Consider the following 12,597-nt stretch of genomic DNA (forward strand, 5'->3'; position numbering starts at 1 on the left):
TCTTTATTATATTAAATTATTATAAAATATAAAGTAATAAATTAATAGTTTAATAATTAAAATATATATTAAATTAATATTATCTATTTTACTTTTAATATAACTTATAAATAATATATATATATATTTATTAAATAGAATTTTATTTATATATAATTTAATATAAAATAGCTTTATTACTATTATTATAAATATTTTAACTCTACTTTTTTATAAAAATAAAACTTCTCTCTCTTTCCTTCTACTTAACCTTATTTTTTTAATTTATTTATATAAAAATTATTTATATATTTATATTATTATAAAATATATTAAAAGTATATTTTTCCTTTATTTTCTATTTAATTAACTTATTTTTATTTTATTTAACTCTTTTAAAGTTTATTTATATAAAAATAATTACTCTACTTTATATAATAAAAGTATATTAAAAATATTTTATTTACTATTTTTATTAATAAAAACTTTTTTATTTTTATTAATTATTTAATTTAATTTTATATTAATAATACTTTTTTATACTATTATTATTAAATAATATATTTTTTTTTTATTTTTAATTTAAATAAGAAATTATTTTACTTACTTACTTATATAGATATATATATATACTCTCTCTCTATCTCTCTCTATCTCTCTCTCTCTCTCTCTCTCTCTCTCTCTCTCTCTCTCTCTCTCTCTCTCTCTTTCTCTTTATCTATCTCTATCTCTATCTATCTATCTCTAATTCTTTATTTCTCTCTTTCTCTTTTAATAATATCCCTTATTTAAAGCCTTTCTAATCTTAACTAAAAAAAGGGACCTTTATTTAATAACAACTTATAACAGTATTTATTAATAATAACTACTCACTATAATAAGAAGTATTTATTAATAATAGAGATATATAATATAGGTTAAGGCGCCTTTAAAGATATTAACTTAAAAGGCTAAAAGAACCTAATAAAAATAAGCTACTACTTATTATAAAGTAGTTATAAAGTTTATTAAAAGGTAAAATATTAAATAAAAGTTTATTTAAATTAAAATTATAATATATAATAAAGCTTAAAATAAAAACTATATTTTAAATTAAATATAATATTATAAGATTTATAAAAATATATTAATAAAATAATTAAAGAAAGCTTATATATATATTATATTTAATATATTTTTATAAAGTAACTTTTATTAAAGTTATATAGATAGCTTATTAAAGTAATAAAAGGCTATTATTTTTAAAAGTAAAATTATATATTAATTAAGTTTAAAAATTAGTAAATAAATAGTAATAAAAGAAAACTTTAAGCTAAAAACTTATTTAAACCTTTATTTTAGTTTATATTTCTAATAATATTCTAATATTTTTAAAAATAATATTTTAATAATAATATTATTAATAATAATATTATTAATAACCTTATTAATAAAAACTATAATTATATTTATATAAATTAAAGTTAATAATTTAATTTTAATAAAGTTAATAATTATATTAATAATTTAATTAGTAAAAATTATAATTATATTAATATAAATTAAAGTTAATTATTTAATTTTAATAAAACTAATAATAAATATAAACCTTTTAATAAAGAAAATATTTTTATTTTATATTTTATATTAAACTATTTATTATACTTTTTTAAAGTTAAATTAAATAATAATAAATTTAATATAAATAGTAAGCCTATTTATATTTATAAAAATAATAAACTATTTATTTTAATTTTATAAATAAATTTACTTTATAGTATTACTACTAACCTTTTATTAATAAAAAAATATTAATAATAATTATATAATAATAAAGTTATTTAATTTTATTAAAATCCTTTTAACTACTTAATAGCCTTAATATAATAATATATAATAAAAGGGTGTATTAAAATTAATCTTAATTTTAAAATTAAATAGGCTATAAATAGGCTATACCTAGGTACTAAATAGCTATACTATAAGGACCTTAATACTTTTAATTTAAGCTATATAAACTTAAATTATATTATATTATTATATAATTTATATATTAACTTATATAAATATATATAGGTAAAAATTAATAATTTAATTTATAATATATTTTTAAATCTTTTAATTATAATAATATATATATTTTATATTTTAAACTTTAAATTAATAAATATACTAATTTAAAGTAATATAAAGATATTTATTTCTATAAAAGGAAGGAATACTAATATTATATTTTATTAATTAATATTAATAATAACTATTTTATTATTATAATTAATAACTATTAAAAATAAAATATATTTTTAATAGCTATTATTAAGGCAACCCTATTTAATAAAATAAAGTTTTATACTATATTAAAAGTATTATAAGGCCTTTTTAAATTAATTAAAGCACTAAAATTAAACTATAATATAGCTATATATACTAATTAGCTTAATAATATTTTAAATAAGTTAATTATATTTAAAATAATATAATATATTTTTATAAACTAAATAAAAATTTAATTATAATTAAAAGTAAAACTTTATTTTTATTAATATTATTATTAAAATTATAAATAAAAGCTATAGGTTAATAAGAGTAATAAAAGCTTATTAGGGTACTATTATAAGTATAGCTTTTTTAAATTAAAAAAGCTTAATAGTAATAAATTAAAATATACTTTTATTAATAAATTACTTAATATTAATAAACTTTATAATATAATTTAGTTATATATTTATAAAAAAGTATTAGACTTAATAAAAATATTTACTAACCTTAAATATATAATTCTTTATAATATTTTTAAAAATATAGTTAAGCATTAAATAAGCTTTTATTAAAGGTATTTTTATTTTACTAATATAGTACTTATAATAACTAATTTTATAACTATTAAGGAAAATATTAAATACTATAAAGATTTCTTTTAAATATATAAAAGAAATATAAATAATATAATATTTAATCCCTTAAATAAAATAATAAATATATTAACCTCTTTTTTAATATATTTTAATAACCTTACTAACCTACTTTTAGTTAATTATAACCCTTACTTTATAGTACTTAATATTAACTTTTAATATATTATTTATAAAAATAAAGGAGATAATATATATTTATTATATAAATAACAACCTTATAATTATTATTATATATACTAACTAATTAAAAGAGCTAATTTATAAATTAAAACCTTATTATTATAACTTTTTTATTATAATAACTTTATAATTTAAATACCCTTTAATTATAGTAGAAATAAAAGGTATAATTTATATTTAATTACCTTAATAACCTTATTAAAACCTAGCTAATAAATATATATTATAATAATAACTATAAGTTTAAAAGTACTATTAAATATAAAAGTTAAGAAAAGAATAACTTAAAGATATTTAACTACTTTTAAATATAATTAAAAAGATAATAAATATATAATAATATTAATAAAGGAGTAAATAAGCTAAAAAAGTTACTTAATATATAAAAGTTTTTTCTTTTTTATAAAAATTAATTTAAAACTATAATTAGAATATTTATATAAGAAAAGAGTAAAAGAAGAATATAAAGGCCTATAAGGAAATATAAATAATAATTAATAAAAAAGTTAATATAATATAAGTTTAAATTTTCTTTCTATTATATAAAATATACTTCCTATTTTATATTAATATATAAAAATACTTATTATAAAAAAGTATTAAATAATTATATATTTTATTATTTTTATTTAAAATAAAATAAAAGGGGTTTAAAATATTATAATAAAATAATAATTATAAAGAATTTTAATAAAAATAATTTATATAAAGCTAAAAATTAAATATAAATTATATTCCTTATATTCCTTAATATTTTAAATAAGCTTATAAAAGTAAAAGGAGTTTAAAAATAGATAGTAGAATAAAAGTAGCTATTATTTAAGCTTAATATCTAGAATAATATCTTTATAAATAAAGTAGTATACCTCTTAATTAATAACTTAAATATCCTAATATTATTTAAATACTATATTTTATAATATATATATAAAAGTAATTTAATTTATAAAATATTATATTATTTAAATATAAAATTAACCTAATAGTATATTCTTTAATAATATAAAGCTCTTTACCTACTTTAAATCTTTCTATTTAATATACTCTTTTATTCTTTAAATTAAAACTATAATATTTTTATTTTACTTAATAAATATAATTAAAAAAGAAATATTATTTATTTTAAAAGGAAAATAAAATACTTCTACTAAATATTTCACTAAATAGGCTAATATCTATACTATATAAGTCCCTTAATAAAAAGCTATAAACTATAGCAAACCTTAAAGTATATAAAGGGGCCCTACTTAGTCCTATATTTAATATTAATATATTTTAACTAAGCATTAATAACCTTATTCTTTATTTATATAGCTTCTAATATAGTATCTACCTTAACTACCCTAAATATTAGAGTGTAAAGTCTTAGAACCTAATTTTAAATAGACTCCTTTATTACTACCTTATAAAGTATAGCTTATTTAAATAATATAAATATAAATACTATAAGTTAATATATTTTAATAATAAAATCCTTAAATTTTACTACCTTTTTTACTTTATAAACTAATATATTTATAATAAGCGTTTATATACTATTAAGACTTTAATTATTATATAAATAGTAATAAGAGTTATTTATTTCCTATTAGTAAAAGAGGTATTATAAAATATAAAACTTTAAAAGTACTATAAAATATATAATAAATTAATTATAAAATACTTAAATAACTAGTTTTATTATATATATAGCTTAACTTATTTTATAGCTATATTAATATTATAATATATTAAAGCTTTAAGTTATAAAAGTAAATAACTTATAAAAATAACCCTTTACTATTAAAGATCTAATACTTTATAAAAGTATAAAATTTTATTAAATATTATATTTATTATAAATAAACTATATAAAAATTTTATAAAATAAAGTAAATAATTAAAGTTAACTTTAATAAGCTTAAAATTATTAAAAATAAAATAGTAATATATAAAAATTAAAATAAAATATTTAAATATTTTTAAATTAAAATAAAAGGTTAGTAGATTTTTTATAAATAATTACTAAATATATTATATTAAAGTTTTTAAGGAATAATATTTATAAAGTCTATTTTAAAAGTAAAGCTTTATTATTATTAATACTTATAAATATTAGTATAAGGGTTATACTATATATACTATAATTTATAAACTATTTAAATACTTTTATAATAATATCCTTAAAAATAATAAGAAGTTAGTAGATAAGAAGTAGCTTATTAAGCTACTTTTAGTTTATAAGTAGTTTATTATAATAGGATAATACTATTATTAAGGTTATTTAATAGATTATTTAAAGTTTATATTTTATAAAATATTAGTATTAAGGATTTTTAAAACTAGTTATTAAAAATAAGTATTTTATAACTATTTTTTATATTTTATAAAAGAAGATTAAACTTAATATTATATTATAAATATTTAATATTAATTTAACTTTAAAGTTTAATAAGTTTAATTATATTAATTATTATTTATTTAACTTTTATAAAGATTAAGTAAAATAGTTAATTTTATATATATATTTAAAATTAATTATTTTAAAGCTTATAGATTTATTAATAATATATTAAAGCTTATAAGCTTTAATAAAAGTTAGTTTAATATAATTTTAAAGGCTTAAAGGAGGTATTTAAATAATAACTTTAATTCTAATAGCTTTAGGAAGCTATTTTATAAAAAGTCTAAGCTAATAATAGTATTTCTATAAGGTAAAAAGCTAACCTTAAAGTCTAGCTTTTAAGCTAATAGGTTAGTAAAAAATATTTATAGTTATAATAAAGAAAAAGTAGTAATAAAAAAGTTAGTAGATATATAAACTATTAGTATTAATATTAAATTATTCTTTATAATTAAACTTTAATTAAAAGTTAAATAAAATTAAACTAATAAAAGGATAATAATAGGAATAGTAAGGATAATAATAATTTAATAAATTTAAATAATTAACTTATTATTAAGCTATTTATAAATATAAAAGGTTTAAATAAAAATAATATTATTAAAATTAAATATTCTTTTATAAAATAAAATTAATTATAATAATTATAATATCTTTTTTTATTAACTTAAAAAACCTAATAAAATAAGAAAATATTATTTTTTAAAGCTATATTTTAATAATTATAAAATAAATTCCTCTTTTAATAGGGATAATAAGGTATAGTTTTAGGTAAAACCTCCTTTAAAAATAGAAAAATATTAACTCCTAAAGTTATATTCTAATATTTATAGAATAACCTTCTTCCCTATTAGGAATAAGAAGGTGCTATTTAAGGTAAAAACTCCTTTTAAAATAGGAAAATATTAACTCTTAAAGCTGGATTGTATAGTTTGTATGAGCGAGGTGCTAAGGCAATTTAAAACATAATACTAGAATGCAATAGGCCAACCGCAACATCCTGCATGTGTAAGCTCCAACTGGTGCTCTGATTGGGTTGAAGTGAGCGATGAAGCCACGATGGCCAAGATATTAGCGTTCCGGCTGGCCGGGACGAAGCCAGGTATGGGAGAGTTAACAAGAAACATTTATTCGACAACATATTGGGCTGCGCAACTGAGCGTCAAATCAATTTACTTTATTAAAAACAGAACTTAAATACCAGTATGTTGAAATAATTTGAAAATGAGGCCTAACTTCCATTTCTTTCATCCATGTTTTTTCACAAGGTTCACGAAGAATGAAATTAGGTAGAATGCGTCTTTTCCACAGTGAAAGTTCGTGTACTTCATATCACCTTTAGATTACCGGTACCTCTTTTCATTGTCCAATGAGCGCGGAATTCACGCGTAATTGAGCTGGGGAATCTTATAGTCGCATCTGAGTGCTTTTCTTTTTGAAGCTAAGGTTTGCCGGCATGCCTGTGTCTCAGATGTCTTCTGGAATGAGTTGATTCAATAGGTTCACTATCCCTATCACCTTTCAATGGTGCACACTTATGACACTTCTCTGTGAATAGTGAGGTGAGGATGTGCTCGCAGTTTCCCCAGAAAGGTCCGGGGTCCGGAGGGATAGGCCGGCCGCCAACGCCGTGGGAAACACAAACTTTGCTGCAGGGCCGGCTTGCATTAACAATCAAATAATCGTGGCAGCATGCGCCCCCGGAGGCTGGATGAGCGGGTGTGCTGAATGGTTGCAGTGAACTTGACAGTACCGCCCGCGCAGCCATTGTCATTTAAGGTTCTGCGGACAGTAAACATCTGCCACTGCACGGGTAGCATCCCGATTAGAATTCAGAGAAGTGCCGAATCAAATACTCTATGGAAATGTGTGCCGGTATGGTCTACGGCTGCTAGCGGAAGTCTATTCTTCAACACCCAATGGGTGCAGTTATTAGGGGCGAAATTCTGAAGCACATAAACGAGCTCTAGAGTTCACATTAGCGCAGAACCTACCACTGGCAGCTGAGCAGCAACAATAAGGTATCTTTATGCGTTCGGCATAACTCCATTCGAGCAGCCCGCAGTCGCTACGCCCAGATCGCTCGAGGAGGAGAGGCGATTGGAAGAATTAGCAAGTAGCAATACCCAGATTCAGAAGTCTAAAACTCGAAAGTAAGCATTCTCCCAATTGAGCACACGAAACCCAAGCCCCATGTAAAAATTTCGAATCTCACATAAGCATACGATGTGTGTCAACCACATGTCAGCAATCAAGTGACCGCTGCTACCGTTGGAATGCAAGGAAACCGCTTATATTCTCAAGTTGGAGATGATAACCGACGATCCAGAGGATCTACTGCCAGGCAGAGCGAGTCCGTCCCTGGATGCAACGATAGTGCCTGAGCGCACGATGGCAAGCGACAAAAGTCCACTCAATAGCGACCACGTTTGTGCCGAATTTGGGAGAGTGCCCCCCCTTTGGGGCACCTGGGCAGTTATGGATTTCCCCAACCTAGCTGCTAGGGGACGCCGAGATGACCGGCAGTCAGGCCCGCCCACTCAACGGTGCGACGCGAGCTTGGCTGCCGCCGGGCTGCAGGACTTCGGGGGGGTTTGGCTTACATGGGTCCATCGGTATGCAGCCCAAGCCCGACAAGGGCGATGCGTGACTGGCTGGGTTTCCGGAGCTGAGGCGGTCATCACCGTAAGTGCTTACAAGGAGGGTCACACTGACAGAGACAAATCACACATAAGTACAACATCTCACAAGAGCTCGAAGAGCAGCCACCCGAGGATTTTACAAGAACCCTTTTGCTGCCCGAACTCTATCGCCATCCTCACTTCGTACTGCAGATTCGCCACCAGCTAGCTGTGTCTGCACATGAGACCTTTACGGCAGATGGGCTCAGAAGAATGAGCCAGCAAAGATGCATACCATGGACACTTATCTCCTGAAGGCCGCCGTCCTCTACGCGCTGTCTGCCACCCAGCAGACGACCACGCTTGTCGACGAGTTCCTGCAGAACACCTCCTTCGCCAACTCAGACTTGGACCCCCTCGCATACGAGCTGCTCGACCTGCGAACACCTCTCGAACGCCTGGGAGACTCCGAGATCGTGATACCGACCCGCCTCCAGCCCCCGATCCTCGCAATAGTCCGCGGGTGCGGAGATGCGCTCGCCCGCGTCGATGCTGTGCTTCATGAGTGCGCCGATGGCCCACTACGGGAGGCGCTCTGGGTGGCCAAGGTCCCGGAGGTACGGGATTTGAAGGATGGGCTACAGACCTGCCGACGGGCGCTGCAGGTGAGGGCAACTGCCCGGGTCGAGTGCACGACGTTCCGCTGACGAATTACATAGCTCGCCCTGGAAGTTGTGAACTTGTAAGAGCCGGCCGGTTTCACCGTTATGGCTAGTTGATCCCCTCGCTGACCAAAAACAGGGCGGCGGCCAAGGAAATCGGCGCCGACGCGGAATCTTTCTCAACATATCTCGACCAAGACACGTCCAGAGTGTTGGCCCTCATCCGCCGGACTATCCAGCAGGCCCAAGAAGGCGAGGATCGAGACGGCCTGAATGCGACTCTGAAGAAGTCACTTGATGATATTCGCCTTTACGTGCAGTCGCTGTGCAGGTCAGATACGAGAGAAAAGGCGTTGCCGATCACTCCCCCGACAGTAATGAGGAAGCCAGCGATATTGGAAAATAAAGAGTGAGTTTTGAGTGAGTGGACAATACTCAATACGTGTTTGACTAACATTGTGGTGAAAGGGATACCTCCACGATCATCATGCCAGTGATGTCCCCAAATATCGATTCAGAGAGCCCGACAATATCTCCGACGTTCCTCGGCAGCGGTTTACGACCGGCAAAGCGATTGAGCAGTGCATTTGGCAGATGGTCCCTCGGCTCTACCAGGAAATCCAACACTGCTTCAACTATGAAATCAACAGCCAGCTCCATCGTCTCTCGACCATCTTCAGCGATGTCGTCCGTCCACGCACCAGCCGATGACGATGCATCATCGATCAGCAGCGCGCCAATAACGCCCGGTGCCTCTCGTCAGGCATCATACACTTCTCATGTATCCTCACACCGTTCGAAAAACTCCTTCCGCTCAAGCATATCCAGCCGAGGCTCTCGAGCTCCCCGGATGATCTCGCCAACTTCGAACCCGAATTCTAGTTCGCTCTACCCACCCACCCCTCCTGCAAAGAATCCCCGGCGGACAACGCTGTCATCTATGAATGAGAGTGTCGATGGGCACCCGTCCCCGCCGACTCCAAGCGACAGCTTCTCGACAACTTTCAAGGTCTTCGATCAGCTCTCCATTGCCGGCTCTACCGCGTCGCATTCCTCTGACCGTCGAGAATCAGAGGGCCTTGCGCCTCTTCCGCTTTTCGCCGTGAGCCCACCCGACAAGATATATATCGATCCCAGTGAGGTGCCGGCCCGCTATAATCAGCCAAGGAGTACGCCCTTCACTATACCTTCAATCGAATTGGCACGGACCAAGATGCTGTCTTTCAACGAGAAAGGATCAGGCCACGCCGTGACAGCATTCCAAGTAGATGTGTCGCCAGCATCATACATCGTGGCAAGCAAGCACGGAGACAAGACGATGAAGATCTTCGGACTGCCACTATCCAACGTCATATCATCTATCAAGGTCAACTTTTATGTCTCGATGCAGCCAAGGTCCCGGGACTTCTTCGTCAACAGCCACGCCATCCTGTCCGAGACGAGTGCGCTGATCGCAGTCGCCTCGGGCTTCGGGAACAGCCTGGAGATCTGGAACTGGGAGCGCAAGAAGAAGCTGCAGTCCATCGACGCGGCCTTCCGCTGGGCCGCCGTCAAGGCCGACATCTACGACACAAAGACGCCACCACTGGCCTGCTACCGCGAGTCCGGCGACGCGATCGACCTGTACCCGGTGACCGAGCAGAAAGCCGGCGGCAGCGAGCCCAACAAGAGCGCGGGCAAGAAGCCGTTCGGGAAACCCTTCTCCATCGAGCTCTGCAGGGCCGGCATGCCCCACGTCCCCAAGCTGCCGGAGCTGGCCTTCTCGTCGACGGCGCCGCTGCTGGTCGCGGCCGCGGGGCCCAGGCCGCCGCGCGGGGGCCACCCGCCGCCGCCGCACTCCGCCATGCTGATGATCTGGGACCTCGACATCTGCTGCCCGGCCGGCTACGAGGGGGCGAAGCCGAGCTCGCGCCCGACGAGGGTGTGCATGCCGCGGCACGCGGAGCTCGAGACGGCGCTGCCGTGTGGGCTGGCCACGCACGGGGACCTGGTGGTGTCGATCTGGATACCCAACAACGTGCGGGTGATCGGGCGCCCCGGCGCGTGGCAGGTCGAGCCTGTTACCGTACACGAGCGGTGGGTACTGGTGTGGGACCTAGCGGGCGACACGACGTCGGTGTTCCCCATCCCGGACGAGAATACCATCGCGTGCATCAGCCCGGACTGCCGTTATGTTGCGTACCGGCAGGGCCCCGGGGCGGATACGGGGATGGGCGGCACGAAAAACTGTCTTGTGATACTCGATACGCAAAGAGGCGGGAGGGAGGTCTGGAGGACACCAACGTTCGGCGGGACGATGGCCATCGCCGGGGGCAGTGAGCAGTTATTGGATTTATCCAGGGTCATCTCGATTTCCTTCTCTTCCGACAGCAAGACGTTCTTTGTGGGCGACGCTGATGGCTCGGTGGGAGTTTATGAGATACGTGGAGGGGATGGAGGCAGTCCAAACGCAGTCAAAAAACAGTGGTGAGTGGTTAGTTCTCGCTTGGACTTTGTCGATTCAGGAACAGTGGCATATTAGGGTCTTTGTACATACGGAGCGGCTTTCACTCGACGACCAGTGTATCAGTAAGCAGCAGCAAATATCAATTTGATATGATATCCGGTCGTGATCTTTCATCGACAATGGATACCCATAAAACGGAATTGCTCATAAGAGAAGAAAAAATTATGTGAGTGGATTTATCATCGCCAGGAACTTTGTCAATGCCACACAGATGGCCTCCATAGAAGGCCATTCGGCCACGCGAGTACGAAGAATCAAGCCACTTGTTGATATCTAGCAACCGAGCTTCTCTGGAAGTGTGTCCCAAAAGTGGCCTGCCTACGCTGAGTTTCAAAGGACCAAGGTATTCTCATCAATCTGCCGCCGGGGACAAATAACACGTGCAATTCTGGATTACAAGTATTCAAAGCTGTGCAACGCAACCTATATGGTACCGACCGAACTCGGAGTTACGGGACAAAGCGTCAGTGAAAGCTTTCAGATTGTCGTTGTTCTTTTTCCGACCCTGACCGGTGTCATGAAATATTCCAAGATGGCACGGTGCATCTGTATTACAGGTGTGAGTCTGATGCTCACCGGATGCTACACGTCGCCCCTAGATGACACATAATTTGATACTTGGGCTCGGAGTCACCCGTAGCTATTATTCGAGGACCGACACTTCACTTGTGCGATAACAAGCCTATCTATGTAAGTTTATACCACGCATGTGATCTCTTTTACCTGCCAGTTATCAAAACACGACCTTGGTGATTCACTCAAGCGGGGGACTTTGCAGACAGTCTTGAGAAAACCCGTAAGAGATCAACCGCCAGCACGACAAAATATCATGTGGACAATGCCATTTTGGCTTGGCTCCAGGAAAACTTTTTCATGTGTGAAAGCAGGCTCAGCAAATTTCTATGACACAACCATGGACCAACCTCCACGATTGACAGAACTATTGGGGGCTAGATGAGGGACCAGAGGCCGAACTGCATGCATTGGTACGGACCATGAAAGGCTCCGGCAAGTTCCTCTGAGAGCGTGACTACATGCATCGGAGAAAATCCCCGCAAAGCTTCCCATGCAAGCGAGGTCGATCTATTCCCACCATCTCACTGGTCGGAACTGCAGACCGGTCAAAACATAGACTAACTCGAGCATGGGGTAGTGGAAGCTCTCGAACTATCTCATCCAAATTCGGTCGTCGATCTGCCGCTACATCCGCCGCTCACCCCTGGAGCTAGCCGGGCCGCCGTCCAGCCTGGCCAAAGGATTCCTTGTTGTTTTCCTATTCTCCCGAGGGCTAGGTCTCGATCGATCGGCCATTGCCCAATGAGAAGCTCGCAGGAGTATAATCCTTGCGGCGCTCCCGCATGGGTACCGGGGT

General features: G+C 33.1%; 1 protein-coding gene across 1 annotated transcript; it reads left to right on the forward strand.

Annotated features, from left to right (window-relative positions):
• The first annotated feature begins 8,191 nt into the window (after positions 1-8,191).
• Positions 8,192-11,547, forward strand: KVR01_012959 (uncharacterized protein). The gene is made up of 4 exons (XM_044794141.1): positions 8,192-8,722; positions 8,777-8,799; positions 8,859-9,128; positions 9,188-11,547. Exons 1-4 carry the CDS (start codon positions 8,345-8,347, stop codon positions 11,187-11,189), a joined length of 2,673 nt encoding a protein of 890 aa, XP_044638115.1. The 5' UTR covers positions 8,192-8,344; the 3' UTR covers positions 11,190-11,547.
• The last annotated feature ends 1,050 nt before the right edge of the window (positions 11,548-12,597 follow it).

Source organism: Diaporthe batatas (assembly GCF_019321695.1).
Source record: "Diaporthe batatas strain CRI 302-4 chromosome Unknown Contig00022, whole genome shotgun sequence".
In the NCBI taxonomy this organism is placed as follows: domain Eukaryota; kingdom Fungi; phylum Ascomycota; class Sordariomycetes; order Diaporthales; family Diaporthaceae; genus Diaporthe; species Diaporthe batatas.

What these genes read in the sequence shown, in the direction of transcription:
- KVR01_012959 (XM_044794141.1), top strand. Translation starts at nt 8,345, where the DNA reads ATGCATACCATGGACACTTATCTCCTGAAGGCCGCCGTCCTCTACGCG. An exon ending in GCCCTGGAAGTTGTGAACTT is followed by an intron (nt 8,800 to 8,858) that starts GTAAGAGCCGGC and finishes GACCAAAAACAG; the next exon opens with GGCGGCGGCCAAGGAAATCG. An exon ending in GCGATATTGGAAAATAAAGA is followed by an intron (nt 9,129 to 9,187) that starts GTGAGTTTTGAG and finishes TTGTGGTGAAAG; the next exon opens with GGATACCTCCACGATCATCA.